This window comes from Carcharodon carcharias, chromosome 32 (assembly GCF_017639515.1).
Source record: "Carcharodon carcharias isolate sCarCar2 chromosome 32, sCarCar2.pri, whole genome shotgun sequence".
NCBI classification, from domain to species: domain Eukaryota; kingdom Metazoa; phylum Chordata; class Chondrichthyes; order Lamniformes; family Lamnidae; genus Carcharodon; species Carcharodon carcharias.
Window position 1 is genome coordinate 9,503,296 of NC_054498.1, and position 13,905 is coordinate 9,517,200.

At 42.7% G+C, this 13,905-nt stretch overlaps 1 protein-coding gene across 1 annotated transcript in view; it reads left to right on the forward strand.

Annotated features, from left to right (window-relative positions):
• ccdc33 (coiled-coil domain containing 33) overlaps positions 1–13,905 on the forward strand; it is a 312,770-nt gene that overhangs the window by 223,677 nt on the left and 75,188 nt on the right. The window contains exon 15 of the mRNA XM_041178215.1: positions 10,747–10,829. Within this exon, the coding sequence (XP_041034149.1) occupies positions 10,747–10,829 (83 nt within the window). The remainder of the gene's footprint in view (positions 1–10,746; positions 10,830–13,905) is intronic.

A 13,905-nucleotide genomic window follows, 5' to 3' on the forward strand; every position in this document is an offset into this window, starting at 1 on the left:
CTTCTCTTTCTGCTGGTTGCCTGATTGACCACAATCATTCTCGACTGGATATGAGAGAACTGCAGAGCTTTTCTTTGATCCATTCATTGTGGGACTGCTTAGCTCTTTCTGCAGCCTGTAATTTAGCATTCAGAATGGTTAGCTGGGCTTGCGTACAAAACAACAGTCACTAACTATCAAATAGCTCCCCCTTTACGAAGCACATTAGGATATTCCTGAGAGCTAGCAGGATGCTGTATTACTGCACATTGGCTGGAGTTCATTTGAATTTGGGAATTTCCTTGACCTTTATTTATTCCGATGGACACTGGCCTTTTGGTGCATGCATCACATATAACGGGAGATGGTGGTGCAGTGGTAATATCACTGGACTAATCCAGCGGTCCACGCTAATGCTCTGGGGACATGTGTTCAAATCCCACCGTGGCAGTTTTTTAAAAAAAACCAGGAATTGAAAGCTACTGTCTATGATGTTACTGTGAAATTCTTAATGGTTGTTGGAAAAGCCCATCTGGTTCACTAATGTCCTTTAGGGAAGGAAATCTGCCATCCTTACTTGGCCCGGACTACATGTGACTCCAGACCCACAGCAATGTGGTTGACTCTTAACTGCCCCTCTGAAATGGTCTAACAAGCCACTTCGTTCAAGGGCAATTAGGGGAGGGCAGCAAATGCTGGCCTTGCCAGCGACACCCACATCCCATGAAAGAATTTTAAAGAAATGGACTACGCCTCTCTTAAAATTAAATAATGCAACATTTCTAGGTGTTGCTATTTAAATGAAAAGGTGATGATTGGTCTTTTTTATTGCACCAGTTGCAAAAGATTTCTAGGGCTTTCAAACAATTATCACAAAATCATTTTGCTGGAATGATTCCTGCCTCAACATCTGTTATATTAAAGCAGGCACTGGAAACCTGAAATAAAAACCAGAAAGTGCTGGAAAAATTTAGCATGTTTGTCGGCATCTGTGGAGAGAGAAACAGGATCCAATAAGACTCTTCTTTGGAACCGCGGTAGAAGTGTCATGTTGAAAATGGGGAGGGGGGAGTCGGGTGGAACAAAAGGGAAGGTCAAGGATAGGTTAGAGGGTGAGGGAGGTTAAATACCAAAGATGTTGTGGAATTAAAGGTAAATGGAGTCGTGGTAAAGAAACAAAGCTTTGGTCCAGAGTATATGTTACTAGTAGAATAAAGGTCAGCTCTGAAGGTGAAAACATGACACAAACTGGTATTCAGGGCAAAAAAAACCCTTAACTTGATGGCCACATCTAGCTTAGCTTAGCAGCGTTGGATAGGACAGGGCTGCACTTTCAAATGGAAGGAAAGCTAACAGTTTGTGAAGTGATTGTGGTGAATTAAAGCCTTTGGATGTGTTTCTCTCCCGATTATCACAGCTCTTCAACCTTGTGGAGTCTTCGCCAGTTCTTCCGGAGCCTATATATCCAAAGCTTTTCTCGAATCTAAGTACATTTTCATTATTGTCACTCCTGGGATCGTCCTTCAAAAAATGTTCCGGCTTTTATTTTCTCTTCTAACCTCCAGTTGTTTTAAATCTTCTGTGATCCGGGATTTCCAGCGGGGATATTGTTATATTTCCACGTGACCGATGAAAAATTGGGGGAGTCTTTATCTGAAATAGTTGAAAGAGCAGCTTGCGCAGTCTTTCTTACAAGCCATTGCATGTTGCGCATTCTTAACAGGATAGAAAATGAAATTCCTTTTACGTTTACCCTAAAGGAAGCTTTCAGTTTTGTTCTCTGTTTTTTGATGCCGCTATTTTGTTGTTTTCTTTGCCTCCCTTGTTTCCTTCTCGGTGGTTCTTGCATCTCTGCCTCTCACTCAGCATGCTGTCCCCTATGATATGCTTATAACGACGAAAAGATTTGATTGGGTGGATAGAGAGAAACTATTTCCTCTGCTTGGGGGGCGGGGGGGAAATTGAGAGCAAGGGGACACAACCTTAAAATTACGAAGCAAACGGTTTCTCAAACAAATCAAGTATTGAAAAACAGACAGACATCAGCTCCTGAGAGAGAAATGGGAGGTGGATCGTTCATTAGTGAGTAAAATCAAGAAGAACGCTTTCCCACAAAATGTAGTGGAAACCTGGGACTCTCTTCTCTGAACTGGACTAGCCATATAAATACTGTCGCTACAAGAACAGGTCAGAGGCTGGGAATTCTCCAGCGAGTAGCTCACTCCTGACTCCCCAAAGCCTGTCCACCATCTACAAGGCACAAGTCAGGAGTGTGATGGAATACTCTCCACTTGCCTGGATGAGTGCAGCTCCAACAACACTCAAGAAGATTGACACCGTCCAGGACAAAGCAGCCACTTGATTGGCACCCCATCCACAAACATTCACTCCCTCCACCACCGTCGCACAGTAGCAGCAGTGTGTACCATCTACAAGTTGCATTTCAGGAGCTCACCAAGGCTCCTTAGACAGTACCTTCCAAACCCACGACCACTACCATCTGGAAGGACAAGGGCAGGAGATAGTTGGGAACACCACCACCTGGAAGTTCCCCTCCAAGTCACTCACCATCCTGACTTGGAACGCAAGTTCTGTCGAAGGGTCATGAGGACTCGAAACGTCAACTCTTTTCTTCTCCACCGATGCTGCCAGACCTGCTGAGTTTTTCCAGGTAATTCTGTTTTTGTTTTGGAAATATATCGGCCGTTCCTTCACTGTCACTGAATCAAAATCCTGGAACACCCTCCCTAACAGCACTGTGGATGTACCTACACCTGAACTGCAGTAGTTCGAGAAGGCAACTCATCTCTTTCTCGAAGGTATTTAGGGCAACAAATGTTGACCTATCTAGTGATGCCCACTTCCCATAGAGTATAAAAACTGGAACAGGAGGAGGCCATTCAGCCACTCAAGACTGTTTGGCCACTAAAGACGATCATGCCTGATCTGAATCTTAACCCCATCTCCTTGGTTCAGTAACCCCAGACACCTTTACCTGACAATTTTCAATTGACCCTCTGCCAGCCTCAACTGCATTTTGCGGGGAGGGACTTCCTGATTTCCACTAGCTTTTGTATGAAGAACTGCTTCCTGCATCACATACATCAGATAGACGACATGAAGAGCAGAGAAGAAAAAAAACAGTTAAGCTTGGAAAAGGACTGGGTCCTGGTCTGAACTGGAGTTCCACATTAAGGTGTACAAGACCAGTTCGGACCAGTACCAGTCATTTCGCAGCTTTTACTGGATTTTCCTTCTGGGTATGCGATTTTGACACATTTTAGATTGCACGAGGACCTCTGTCCTTGATAGACAGATGGATAGTGGGCCACTCGCATAGATACTGCTGACATGGCTTAATTAAGATTCTGCTTTGACCAGGCAGGTCCCTTTGGGGAGACTTGTGATTACATTAGAATGAATCACTGCCTCGGTATTTTAGAGACTTGAAGGACACAAATTCATTTAAAACATGTTATTATATTTAAGCTTAATTTAAACATACGGACATTTCAGTGCAGACTGATTTGCAATTACCATAATCCAGTGTAGTGAGTTTTGCCATTCATAAAATAACCTTTCAAAATAAACTGAGAGATTGGAAGTGACACAATGCATAAAAACAGAAGCCAGCAGGTGCCAGGTTCACCTTCTGTTTTCTGCACAGGGTTTTATTAAACAAGAAGCAGGATCTGAAACCAATAATAGAAATCTGATGTAATAACTTGCAATTAAAAACTAAAATCGTGGACTGATTCTGAAAAGTGGTCACTTTGAAAATGGCTTGTGTGTAGGGCTGGTTTCTGAAGACAACACGCCTTAGCAGAATGAGGCCATTCAATCCATTGTGCTTAGCCTAGCTCTTTGAAAGAATGAACACAAGGAGTAGGAGCAGGAGCAGGCCATTTGGCCCCTCAAGCCTGCTCTGCCAATCATTGGCCTTCACTCCATTTTCCTGCCTGTCTCCCATGACCCTTGGCTCCCCCTTTCTCGATCAAAAATATGTCTAACTCAGCCTTGAGTATATTCAATGACCCAGCCTCCAATGCTAGCTGGGGAAGAGAACTCCACAGGCTAACGACCTTCTGAGAAAAGAAATTCCTCCTCACCTTCGTCTTAAATGGGAGACCCCTTATTTTTAAACTGTGCCCCCTAGTTCTAGATTGCCCCACCAGGGGAAACATTCTCTCAGCAACTACCTTGTCAAGTCCCCCAGAATCTTATATCTTTAAGAACAACCCACCGAGTCCCACATTGACCTACTCTTTCCCCACAGCCCTGCATGCTTTTCCCTTCATGTTCCCTTTTGCAAGTTCCTATTGAATCTGCCTCCACTGCGCGTTCCAGATCAAAACAACCCGCCACATTAAAAATATTCCCACCTCTGGCTCTTTTACCAATTATCTTAAATTTGTGCCCTCTGGTTATCGACCCTCCTGCCAGTGGAAACAGTTTCTCCTTATTTACTCTATCAAGACCCCTCATGATTTTGAACACCTTCTATTTAATCTCCCCTTAACCTTGAGGTAATTTGGTTGAACTCTCTTGGGGGGAATTGAGTTCCAGCATAGACATGTTGGGCTGAATGGTCTGTTTCTGTGCCGTCTATCCAAGCAAGAGGGTGACTTGTGATGTGATTTCAGGTCTGTAATGAATCAACATTTTCTCATTAGTTGCACTGCTCATGGGGACTGCCAAATACAGGCAGAAGGTTACCTGATGGGTGGTGGGGGCTGAGCGAGAATTGTCAATCTGCCCCACTGTTCCAGTCTGTTGCATCAGCTGAAGATCTGAGTGTAAATATACACCATAGGCACTACCGGTTTACCAATGCAGAAGAAATCATCTCTCCCTGTGTTACAAAATGACCACACCTCAGAAATATTTCATTGGCTGTAAAACACTATGGGACATCCACAGATCATGAAAGGTGTTACATAATATAAGCCTTTATCCTTCTTTGCATCCTACCTAAGAGCTATTGTAATCCAGTAGACTGGAAGGAAATAAATCACAGCTTATGCCATTCATAGACAATGCGAGATTTAATAAATGTCCCTGCTTTGTTGCCTGCACTGGGTACATTGAGTTGTTGATATTGATTAGGCTTCTGTTGGTGCTGTTCTATAGAATGTCACTAGGGGGTGTGCGATGTTTACAGGATGACTGGGCCTCATATCCTCTGCTCCCCACCCGCTAATCCCTATTCCCAAATCGCTGGAATCACTTCAGGAAATTGTCCCAAATCCAAAACTTTCCAAATGGGCAATTGTGAGTGCCAAGCAGCAACAAGGACTACAACTTGCATTTATATAGCACCTTTAACACAGTGCAGAACCTCCCAAGATGCTTCACAGGTGTGTTATCAAATAAAATTTGACACCAAGCCACGTAAGGAATGATTAAGACTGGTGACCAAAATCTTGGTCAAAGAGGTAAGAGTTTTAAGGAGCTTCTTGAAGGTGGAGAGGGAGAGGTAGAGATGGAGGGGTTTGAAAGAGGGAATTCCAGAGCTGAGAGACTGTGCAGCTGAAGAGATCCACCATTCAGAGTGTGAGTCTGAGTATATGTGTGTGCTTTTTTATTTAGAAAAGCTAGCCCCAATTGCACGTGGGTGAGACCAGAATATACCTGAGGCTCACCTGAACATTTTATTTTGATCATCAAGCAAGAGTCAAAGCCTCAAACAGGAGCTGACCACCTTACCTGGAGCTGTCCCTTGATCTCTGACCAATCTTCACAACAGTTGGACAGAAACATGAACATTTTGGAGCTGTACAAATGGGCACAAACGCAATCTGTCCAGTGGCTCAGTCCTCCCATTCAGTCTCATTTTTATAAATGTTTAGTTATTCGCTTGTTTCTCTTCTTTATCTTAACATAACTTATGGTCGTAAATGTAAGATAGTCACTGATAAATCCAATAGAGTATTGAGGAGAAACTCTATTACCCAGAGAGTGGAACTTGCTATCATACAAAGTGGCTGAGATGAATAGATGCATTTCAGGACAAGTTAGAGAAATAGATGAGGGAGAAAAATATCAAGCGACATATTGAAAGGGTTACGTGAAGTGAGTGGGGAGAAGGTCATTCACTTATTTGTTGTCACTGGAGCCTTAGTGGGGCTTCTTCTCTGGTTTTCTTCAATCCTCCCTCAGTCCATGTCACTTTGTTATCCACCCATCTGACTTTTCTTCTACCTCCTCTGTTTTTACCCTCAATTTCTCCTTCAATTGTTGCTGGGACAAGGCTGTCGGGATTTCATTCCCACTCCCCGTATTCCTCTCTCTAACTTAGCAATGCCTTTTGATTCTTGACCTTCTCCTCTTGATCTGACCCACTCTTTTGTTTTCCTGCCCGTCCAGCTGATTCTGAGTGTCCTCCGTCATACCCACATTTCAAAGGCTGTCACCCTCCTCTCATCCTCTTTCTTCGGAGTCCAACTCTCGCATCAATGTCATAAATGTCAGCACAAGCCAACTGGACTGAATGGCCTGTTTCTGTGCTGTGACTCGACTTAACTATGTAAAGAACCTGTGGTGTGAATATGGTGTGATTACATTATTGAGCAAAGCACTCAAACAGCTGTGTGCATGGTGTGTTTCGCCTGAGCCTCCAAGCAAATGTCAATGTTATTTTGGGTAATCCGGAATCCATGGCACTCCCAGAGGAATATTCAGAGGGCCTGGTCACTGAAACTGAGATTACTAAACACATGCAGGCTTTGTGATGAGCTATTGTTCAACTTACTGCTCTTCAACGACCTGCCACTCCAAAGCTCAAAATCACTGGTTCGCTGATGGATTAATTAGAACATTAATGACCCTCTTATTATTACTTTGCAGGTCTTGTTTCTGAGAAGCAGTTTCTCATCAGCATAATGTGAAGCGTTTAGACTGCACAACATTACACAAAAAGAATGAGAAAAGACTTGTGCTTATCACATTGCTTGGAATTATCCCAAAGCATTCCATGTTTAGTAAGGTCCAATGATTGTTATGTCGGCAAACACAGCAATTCATCACACTCAACAAGTGAATGAGGGATACATTTATATTTGGTGGTGTTTGAGGGATGAATGTTGACCGGGATACCAGGAGAACTCTTTGCTCTACATCCCATTGCTTGTGGGATCTTTAACATCCATCAATAGAACTGGAGCAGACAGATTGATTTATATCTCATTTGAAGTTGTACCTCTCACAATGGAACACCTCCTCACTACTGCACTCCAGTGGGACTCAGCTGTGATGCCCTCCCCAATGAACTTCTGGGCAACACTCATTTCTCAATCTCACACATGAAGGAAGTCCACTCGACTGACGTGCTGGAGGCCTGTGTGTCTCAGTGAAATGAGTGCTTGTAGGAGACGAAAGGAGGAGAGAACTTTGAAATAAAAAGCACAAGATGTGTGCATACATGTACACATGCATACATGTTTAGGGACAGACACAGATAGACATGCAGAGACATACTCGCATATTTGTACGCACTCACATTTTCACACATGTACACAGACACATATGTAAACGTACACGTATAGATAGACATGCATACATGTACGCACACTCTTAGATATATGCACAGGCATACACGTGCACACATGCAGAAACGTACATAGACAGAGACATACACACATATTTAGGCACAGACATACAGACACTCACAATATTCTCGGAATTATTGAAACTGCTGGTTAATAAGTCACTTCCGATGATGTTTAATTCAGTTTCTAAACCATGTCACTCTTTCCTTAAACCCAGTTTCCATTAATGATGATATCTGCACTCATTATTTAGATAAAAAAATTCATAAAATCATCAACAGATTAATCGCTTGGAATTGTTTAATGGGTGTACTTTCAGTCTGGCTGCTGATGGCTAAATGTCTCCTTAAAGTGGAACCAAGTGCCCAAGAACTTACCCCTTCAAATGGGGTGATACATGTTTGTGGGGGGTGGATACTCAATTTGGCAGGTCAATACAGAACTGAACCTACACGTGGAAGTGAATTGCAATCCTGGCAGAACCATTTTGGTTTAATGGCCCAATTGTCAATGCGAGGGTAGTTGGTCACGCTTTTTAGCCATGTTTACATGCCCTGACAGTTACCAGTCAGATCTCATTTTTCCCAGCAACACTTCATTGTACCTGGCTGACATAGAGAGTTTATAAAGTGACTGATTGTGACTTCTGTCTCTCACAGGCTAACATATTGGAGCAGCATATGCTGAACCAACAGGGGAATCTAGCCTCCAGTACCAAAGTCTTCTGTTACATCACTTTCTGCTCACTGCCTCCTTCAGTTTCCCTATCCTTCATTTCCGTGACCACAACTGTGCGTCTTCTGTAATCCTGAGTTTCTACAACATCTTTATGCCCAGGAATTCTGGGGAGGGTGACATCAATGATTCCCACGTACAATCAATTCATCCGCCATGGTTAAAGTTACCGGATTTGCCAAGATATACAACATATCTGGATTTTTTTAAAGGAAACATGTGGGAAGTGTTTGGCCCTAATCTCCAGCCTGTAAGCCTCACAGCAATTTTAACTGGCTCTATTCCAGGAGAAACGTGCATCTTCTGGACACAGCAAACATGGTAATTATTTGTTGCAGGAAATTTACTTAAAAATAATACAACAGTAAGGGTTAAGATTGAGAAAAATGAATCATCCTGAGTGTGACAGAGATGTTAGGGCAGATTTTCAGAGTCCGTGCTTTCTGCCAGTGTGTTGGAAAATGGTCGAAGTGTGTGGGATTTTGAGTTTGGGAGTCACAGAAAACCCAAAATAAGCAGCTGAGAATTGATAAATGATTTTAAGGTAGCTTATTAAGTTTATAAGGAAGCAATGGTCTAGATATGGTACATAGTCTAAATAGTCAGAAAAGTCAGACATACAACCCCTAACAGGTGAGAATGGTTCACTGGTCCCAGACTGGACAAATGGACGGATGAAACTGATCTGTACGTTTGGAAGTGACGGTCTCTTGTCTGTTTGCTGACAGCAGTCATCCTTTCTCTAGGGTTCTTTGCCTCCTCGAGTCAGCCGTGATATCAGGAAGCTCTTGGTCTTCTCCTGGGAGAGGGCTGGAAGTGGCCTCTTCTTCTGCTAGCCAAGCTGGGAGGCTGCAGCCAGCATGGCTCACTTTGAAATGCTCCTGTCTGTCCAAAATCTTCCTGAACTTCCCAAGGACGTTAGACTGGAGCCAGCACTGGTCCACTTCGAGAAGCTGTCCCTCATCCCTCTTTGGGGATGGATTTAGAATTAGTGGTTAGGGTGTTATGGTTGTGGTTACGGTTAGGGTATTAGAGTTAGTGATTGGAGTTAGGGTGTTGGGGTTATCATGGGGTTAGGGCTGAGGTTAAGGGCTAGTAATTAGGATAGGGCGTTGGGGTGTTGATGTGACAGTTAAAGGTTGGTGGTTAAGGTTTGGTTATGGTTAAGGGATAGTAGTGTGGATTAGTAGTTAGCTTTAGATACTATTATTGACAATAGCATTGTGGCTGTGCTGAGTATTGACTGGGAAATCGGCCATGCCAATCTTCCTGTCCGATTCTCTGATGCCAACCTTATATTAATTAGCCTGTTTAGGCCATCTGATGCCTGGGTCTGTGTGTGTTGTTTTGATGTCAGTAAGGATATTTGACATTGGAAAAGCTGAAGTTTAAAAAGTCAGCAACAGGAAAATATCTATTTAAAGTTGTTTTAAATTTAACATATTTACATTATAATCAAATTCATTATTGGAGCAACACTAATGTTGACAGCAGTTGGCTACTGGCAATAAATTAATTCTTCAGCAATGCTGCTATATTAAAGCGAGATATTTAATTTAGTTTCTGCAAAGATCTGCATTATGGCTAATCTGTTACATTTTTTATTTTGTCTTTGCAGTCAGCTCCCTGTCGACTCAAGGTCTGACCCAATTTCTGACATGTGCGTCAGACACTTTCCTATCTGTTGGATCCAGTGCCCTGGTTTGTTGGGGCTAAATGATCCTGGTTGCACGATTGTTTTGGGGTGACCAAGCTGGTACCAAGACAGAGAAGGTCTGTAGACCTGTTTATTTACAAAAGGAACTCAGCAGCTACACCTGTGTGTTTACAACTCAAAACTCTGTCTTTACTGTTTAGACTCTAACTCAAGACTACTGACTACAGAGCTGGCACACACTACTCTGCTATTGGGTATCAAGATCATGTGATCTTACATTACAACGTTGGTCTTAAAGATACATTACACATCAGATTACTACACTATCCTTTAAAGAATGTTTTTTATTAACTTACGGGATATGGGTGTCACTGGCTAGGCCAGCATTTATTGCTCATCTTTAATTTCCCTTGAAAATGTGGTGGTGAGCTGCCTTCTTGAACTGCAGCTGTCCATGTGCTGTAGGTACACCCACAGGGCTGTTAGTGTTTACAATATGGGGATATAAGGGTTCTCTGTTGCTTTGACAGAGAGGATCAAATGTTGAAGATAGGGCTGTAGTGTCCCCCATTCTCCAACCTTTGTTTACTGCCTTCAAGGCTCCACATAGGAAATGAAAAGATAACCTCCACTCTGCAATAGAATGGTGTAGTTTGCTGTAGAGAACGCCAGGGTCTATATGCTTTTTGTTTTTGACTTCTGTGGTTCTGTTACACTCCTGAACTCTTCCAATTGCATGAAGTGGCATGCTTGGCTCAGTCTCGGAGTCAGAAAGTTATAGGTTCGAGTCCCATGATTTGAGCACATAACCTTGGCTAATGCTTCCAGTGCAGTGCAGAAGGTGTGCTGCACTGCCAGCGGAACCAGGACAGCTTTGTGACCATGCTTCAAAGCCCTGTCTACTTGTTCAGGTGGGTGTAAGAGTCCACACCGTTCATGGTGTTATGTGTAAAAGAATAAGGGATTTTTTTTTTTTCTGGTCAAGATTTATCCCTCAACCAACACAATCCAAACAGTTATTCAGCTTGCTGCTGCTTGCAATGCACAAGGGAGGAATGTTTATTGCCAATACTCCCTGTGACTGTATCTTTTATATTCACCTGGAACAATGGAACAGAAAAACAGGGATGTCTGTTAAATGCTTCACACAAAATTTCTGACAGAGCAGTTCTCCCCGTGTATCTCATCCATGTGCGGATCTTACCCACAGTCTTCTGATTCAGAGGCGAGAGTGCTTTCAATGGAGCCCGTTGCTTTAGTCACTTCCAATAAGAATTTTCTCTCTGTACAGTTTAGTTATCTCTGTCCCTACCTATGTATTGAATAAAAATAAGGAACCCACATTTCTATAAAAACCTTTTATGACCATGGAGTCCCAAAGCCCTTTCCAGCCAAAGAAACAATTTTTGAAGTGTAGTCCCTGTTATAATGTATGATATGTGGCTGCCAATTTGCACACAGCAAGATCCCACACGCAGCCTTGTGATAATAACCAGACAAATAGTTGGATAGGGATGTTGGTTGAGGGAAGAATATTGGTCAGAATTCCCTGCCTGTCTTTAAAATGGTACCATGCATGTTGACCTGCGAGGGCAGACAGGTCCTCGCTTTAAGGTCTCATCTGAAAAACGGTACCTCTGACAGTGCAGCAGTCCCTCAGTAATTGTGATGTTCCCATTAAGAGGGAGATAGTGATGAAGTGCATGGGTGGAATTACAGTAATGATTTCACATTATTAAATAATACTAGTACTGGGAATGTACAATTGATGCTGTTTAACGTTGGTGCATCAGGAATAGACTTCAATCCAACGTGTTTACTGATATGAACTTAAAAGGCTCACAACTTGGCAACATTGACAACACTGTAAGGCATGTTTTATACCCCTGAAATTGTGAGAGGGAAATAACATTAGCTACCAGCAGCTCGCAACACGTTTGACATGGGGGATTGTCCAGGGATGGAAGCTAAGAGTAAATAGTAACATATTGTCATTTATTAATGAGAAATACAAGGTCAGAAAGAATGGGAACTATGCTCAGTAATTTGCTAACATCCTAATCATGCCACGTGGCTGACAGATAAGGGACTGCGGAACAGTTGCATGTTAATCATGATACAGTAAATGTAAAACCCATTAGGAATTGGCATTAGTGAGAGTTATTAGTCACTTAATCATTTATGTAAACAGATTAATACACAGTCATAAATGAGCAAGCACGTGATTAGGAGATAATTGTAGAGTGTAAGCGTGAGATTACTAAGCTGCTTCAAAGATGCAATGAAACTTCCTGAAATGTACAATTTTACCTAATGTTGCAACTCTAATTGTTTTGTCATTTAATTTTGACCTCTTTGAAGCAGTAGATTGATTGTGATATGTACAGCCTGTTACGCTTTGTCTTGGGTCTGGGATTCTGCTGTTACAATCCAGGAGCTGGATTTGATGATGTGAGCAGAGGTGCTGGCTGCATGGACATTGTTCACCCAGATGAGAAACTTAACAAATGCGATTATAGAACAACCTCTAGGTGAATTGCAGCAACTGCAGAATACAATGTTATAAAAGCAAAGAACTGCGGATGCTGGAAATCCAAAACAAAAACAGAAACAGAAATACCTGGAAAAACTCAGCAGGTCTGGCAGCATCGGCAGAGAAGAGCACAGTTGACGTTTTGAGTCCTCATGACCCTTCAACAGAACTATTTCACCCCTTTCCTATTTTTACTTGGTTCTGTTGAAGGGTCATGAGGACTCGAAACGTCAACTGTGCTCTTCTCCGCCGATGCTGCCAGACCTGCTGAGTTTTTCCAGGTATTTCTGTTTCTGTTTTTGTTTTAGAATACAATGTTACTTGGGCTGGGCTCCCTTAGGGCAACAGTGATTCAGCCGGTGGCACACTAACCCCTGAGTTAGAAGATCATTGGATCAAGCCCCATTTCTGAGACACGAGCACAAAATCCAGGCTGACACTCCAGTACAGTACTGAGGGAATGCTACCTTGCCAGAAAAGCCTTCTATCAGATGGAACATTAGGATGCTAAAGCTCGATTGCCCTATTTTGAAGACCACCAAGAGAATTCTCCCCAGAGTTCTGGCCAATATTTAACCCTTAATGTCACTGAAGCAGATCATCTGGTCATTTGCTGGTTGTGGTACCTTGCTGTGTGCAAATGGCTGCCCCATTTCCTACATTACAACAATGACTGTACATTATTGGCTCTACGTATATCAAATCCATTCTTTCTTTCACCCAGCGGTGAAGCTCTTACATGAGATGACTTTGGAAACCGTAGTCCTAAGAAGACTACAAAATTCACAGCAGAAAATACCCATATCTTGTTTGTCACTAGGAAAGAGCACACGGTGGCTGAAGTGGGAAGCGGTAATACTACACTGGGTACTGCAGGCATGGCTGCTCTGAAGTTGAAGGAGAAGCTGCGATGTTGGAATGGAATATTTGGTCAGCGCTGCAACTAATATATGAACGATTGATGCTAACAGTGGCAGCCAGAAGAAAATGGCCTCTGTCCCTCAATAGTGACCTACGTGCACAAAAAAACCCAGCAAAATTGTCCTGCTGAAGGCAGAAATTTCTGAGAACCTACGACAGAACATGGGATATTGCATGGAATTAGATAGAATATGCAGCTTAGGAACAGGCCATTCGGCCCAACTCGTCAGTACTGGTACAAAACAGAAAATGCTGGAAATATCAGCAGGTCAGGCAGCATCCATGGAGAGAGAAAAACAGAGTTAACGTTTCAGGTCTATGGTCTTTCATCAGAACTACAAAAAGTGAGAGATGTAATAGGTTTTGAGCAAGGGGTGGGTAGGGCAAGTGAGTATTTCTGGCATTTTTTTTTAAATTTCAGATTTCCAGCGTCTGCAGCATTCTGCTTTTCAATTAGTCGATGCTGGTGTCAGCTTCTGCGCATTCCATTTACCTCACCTCAGCCTCTCAGCATATCCTTCTATTCCCTTTTT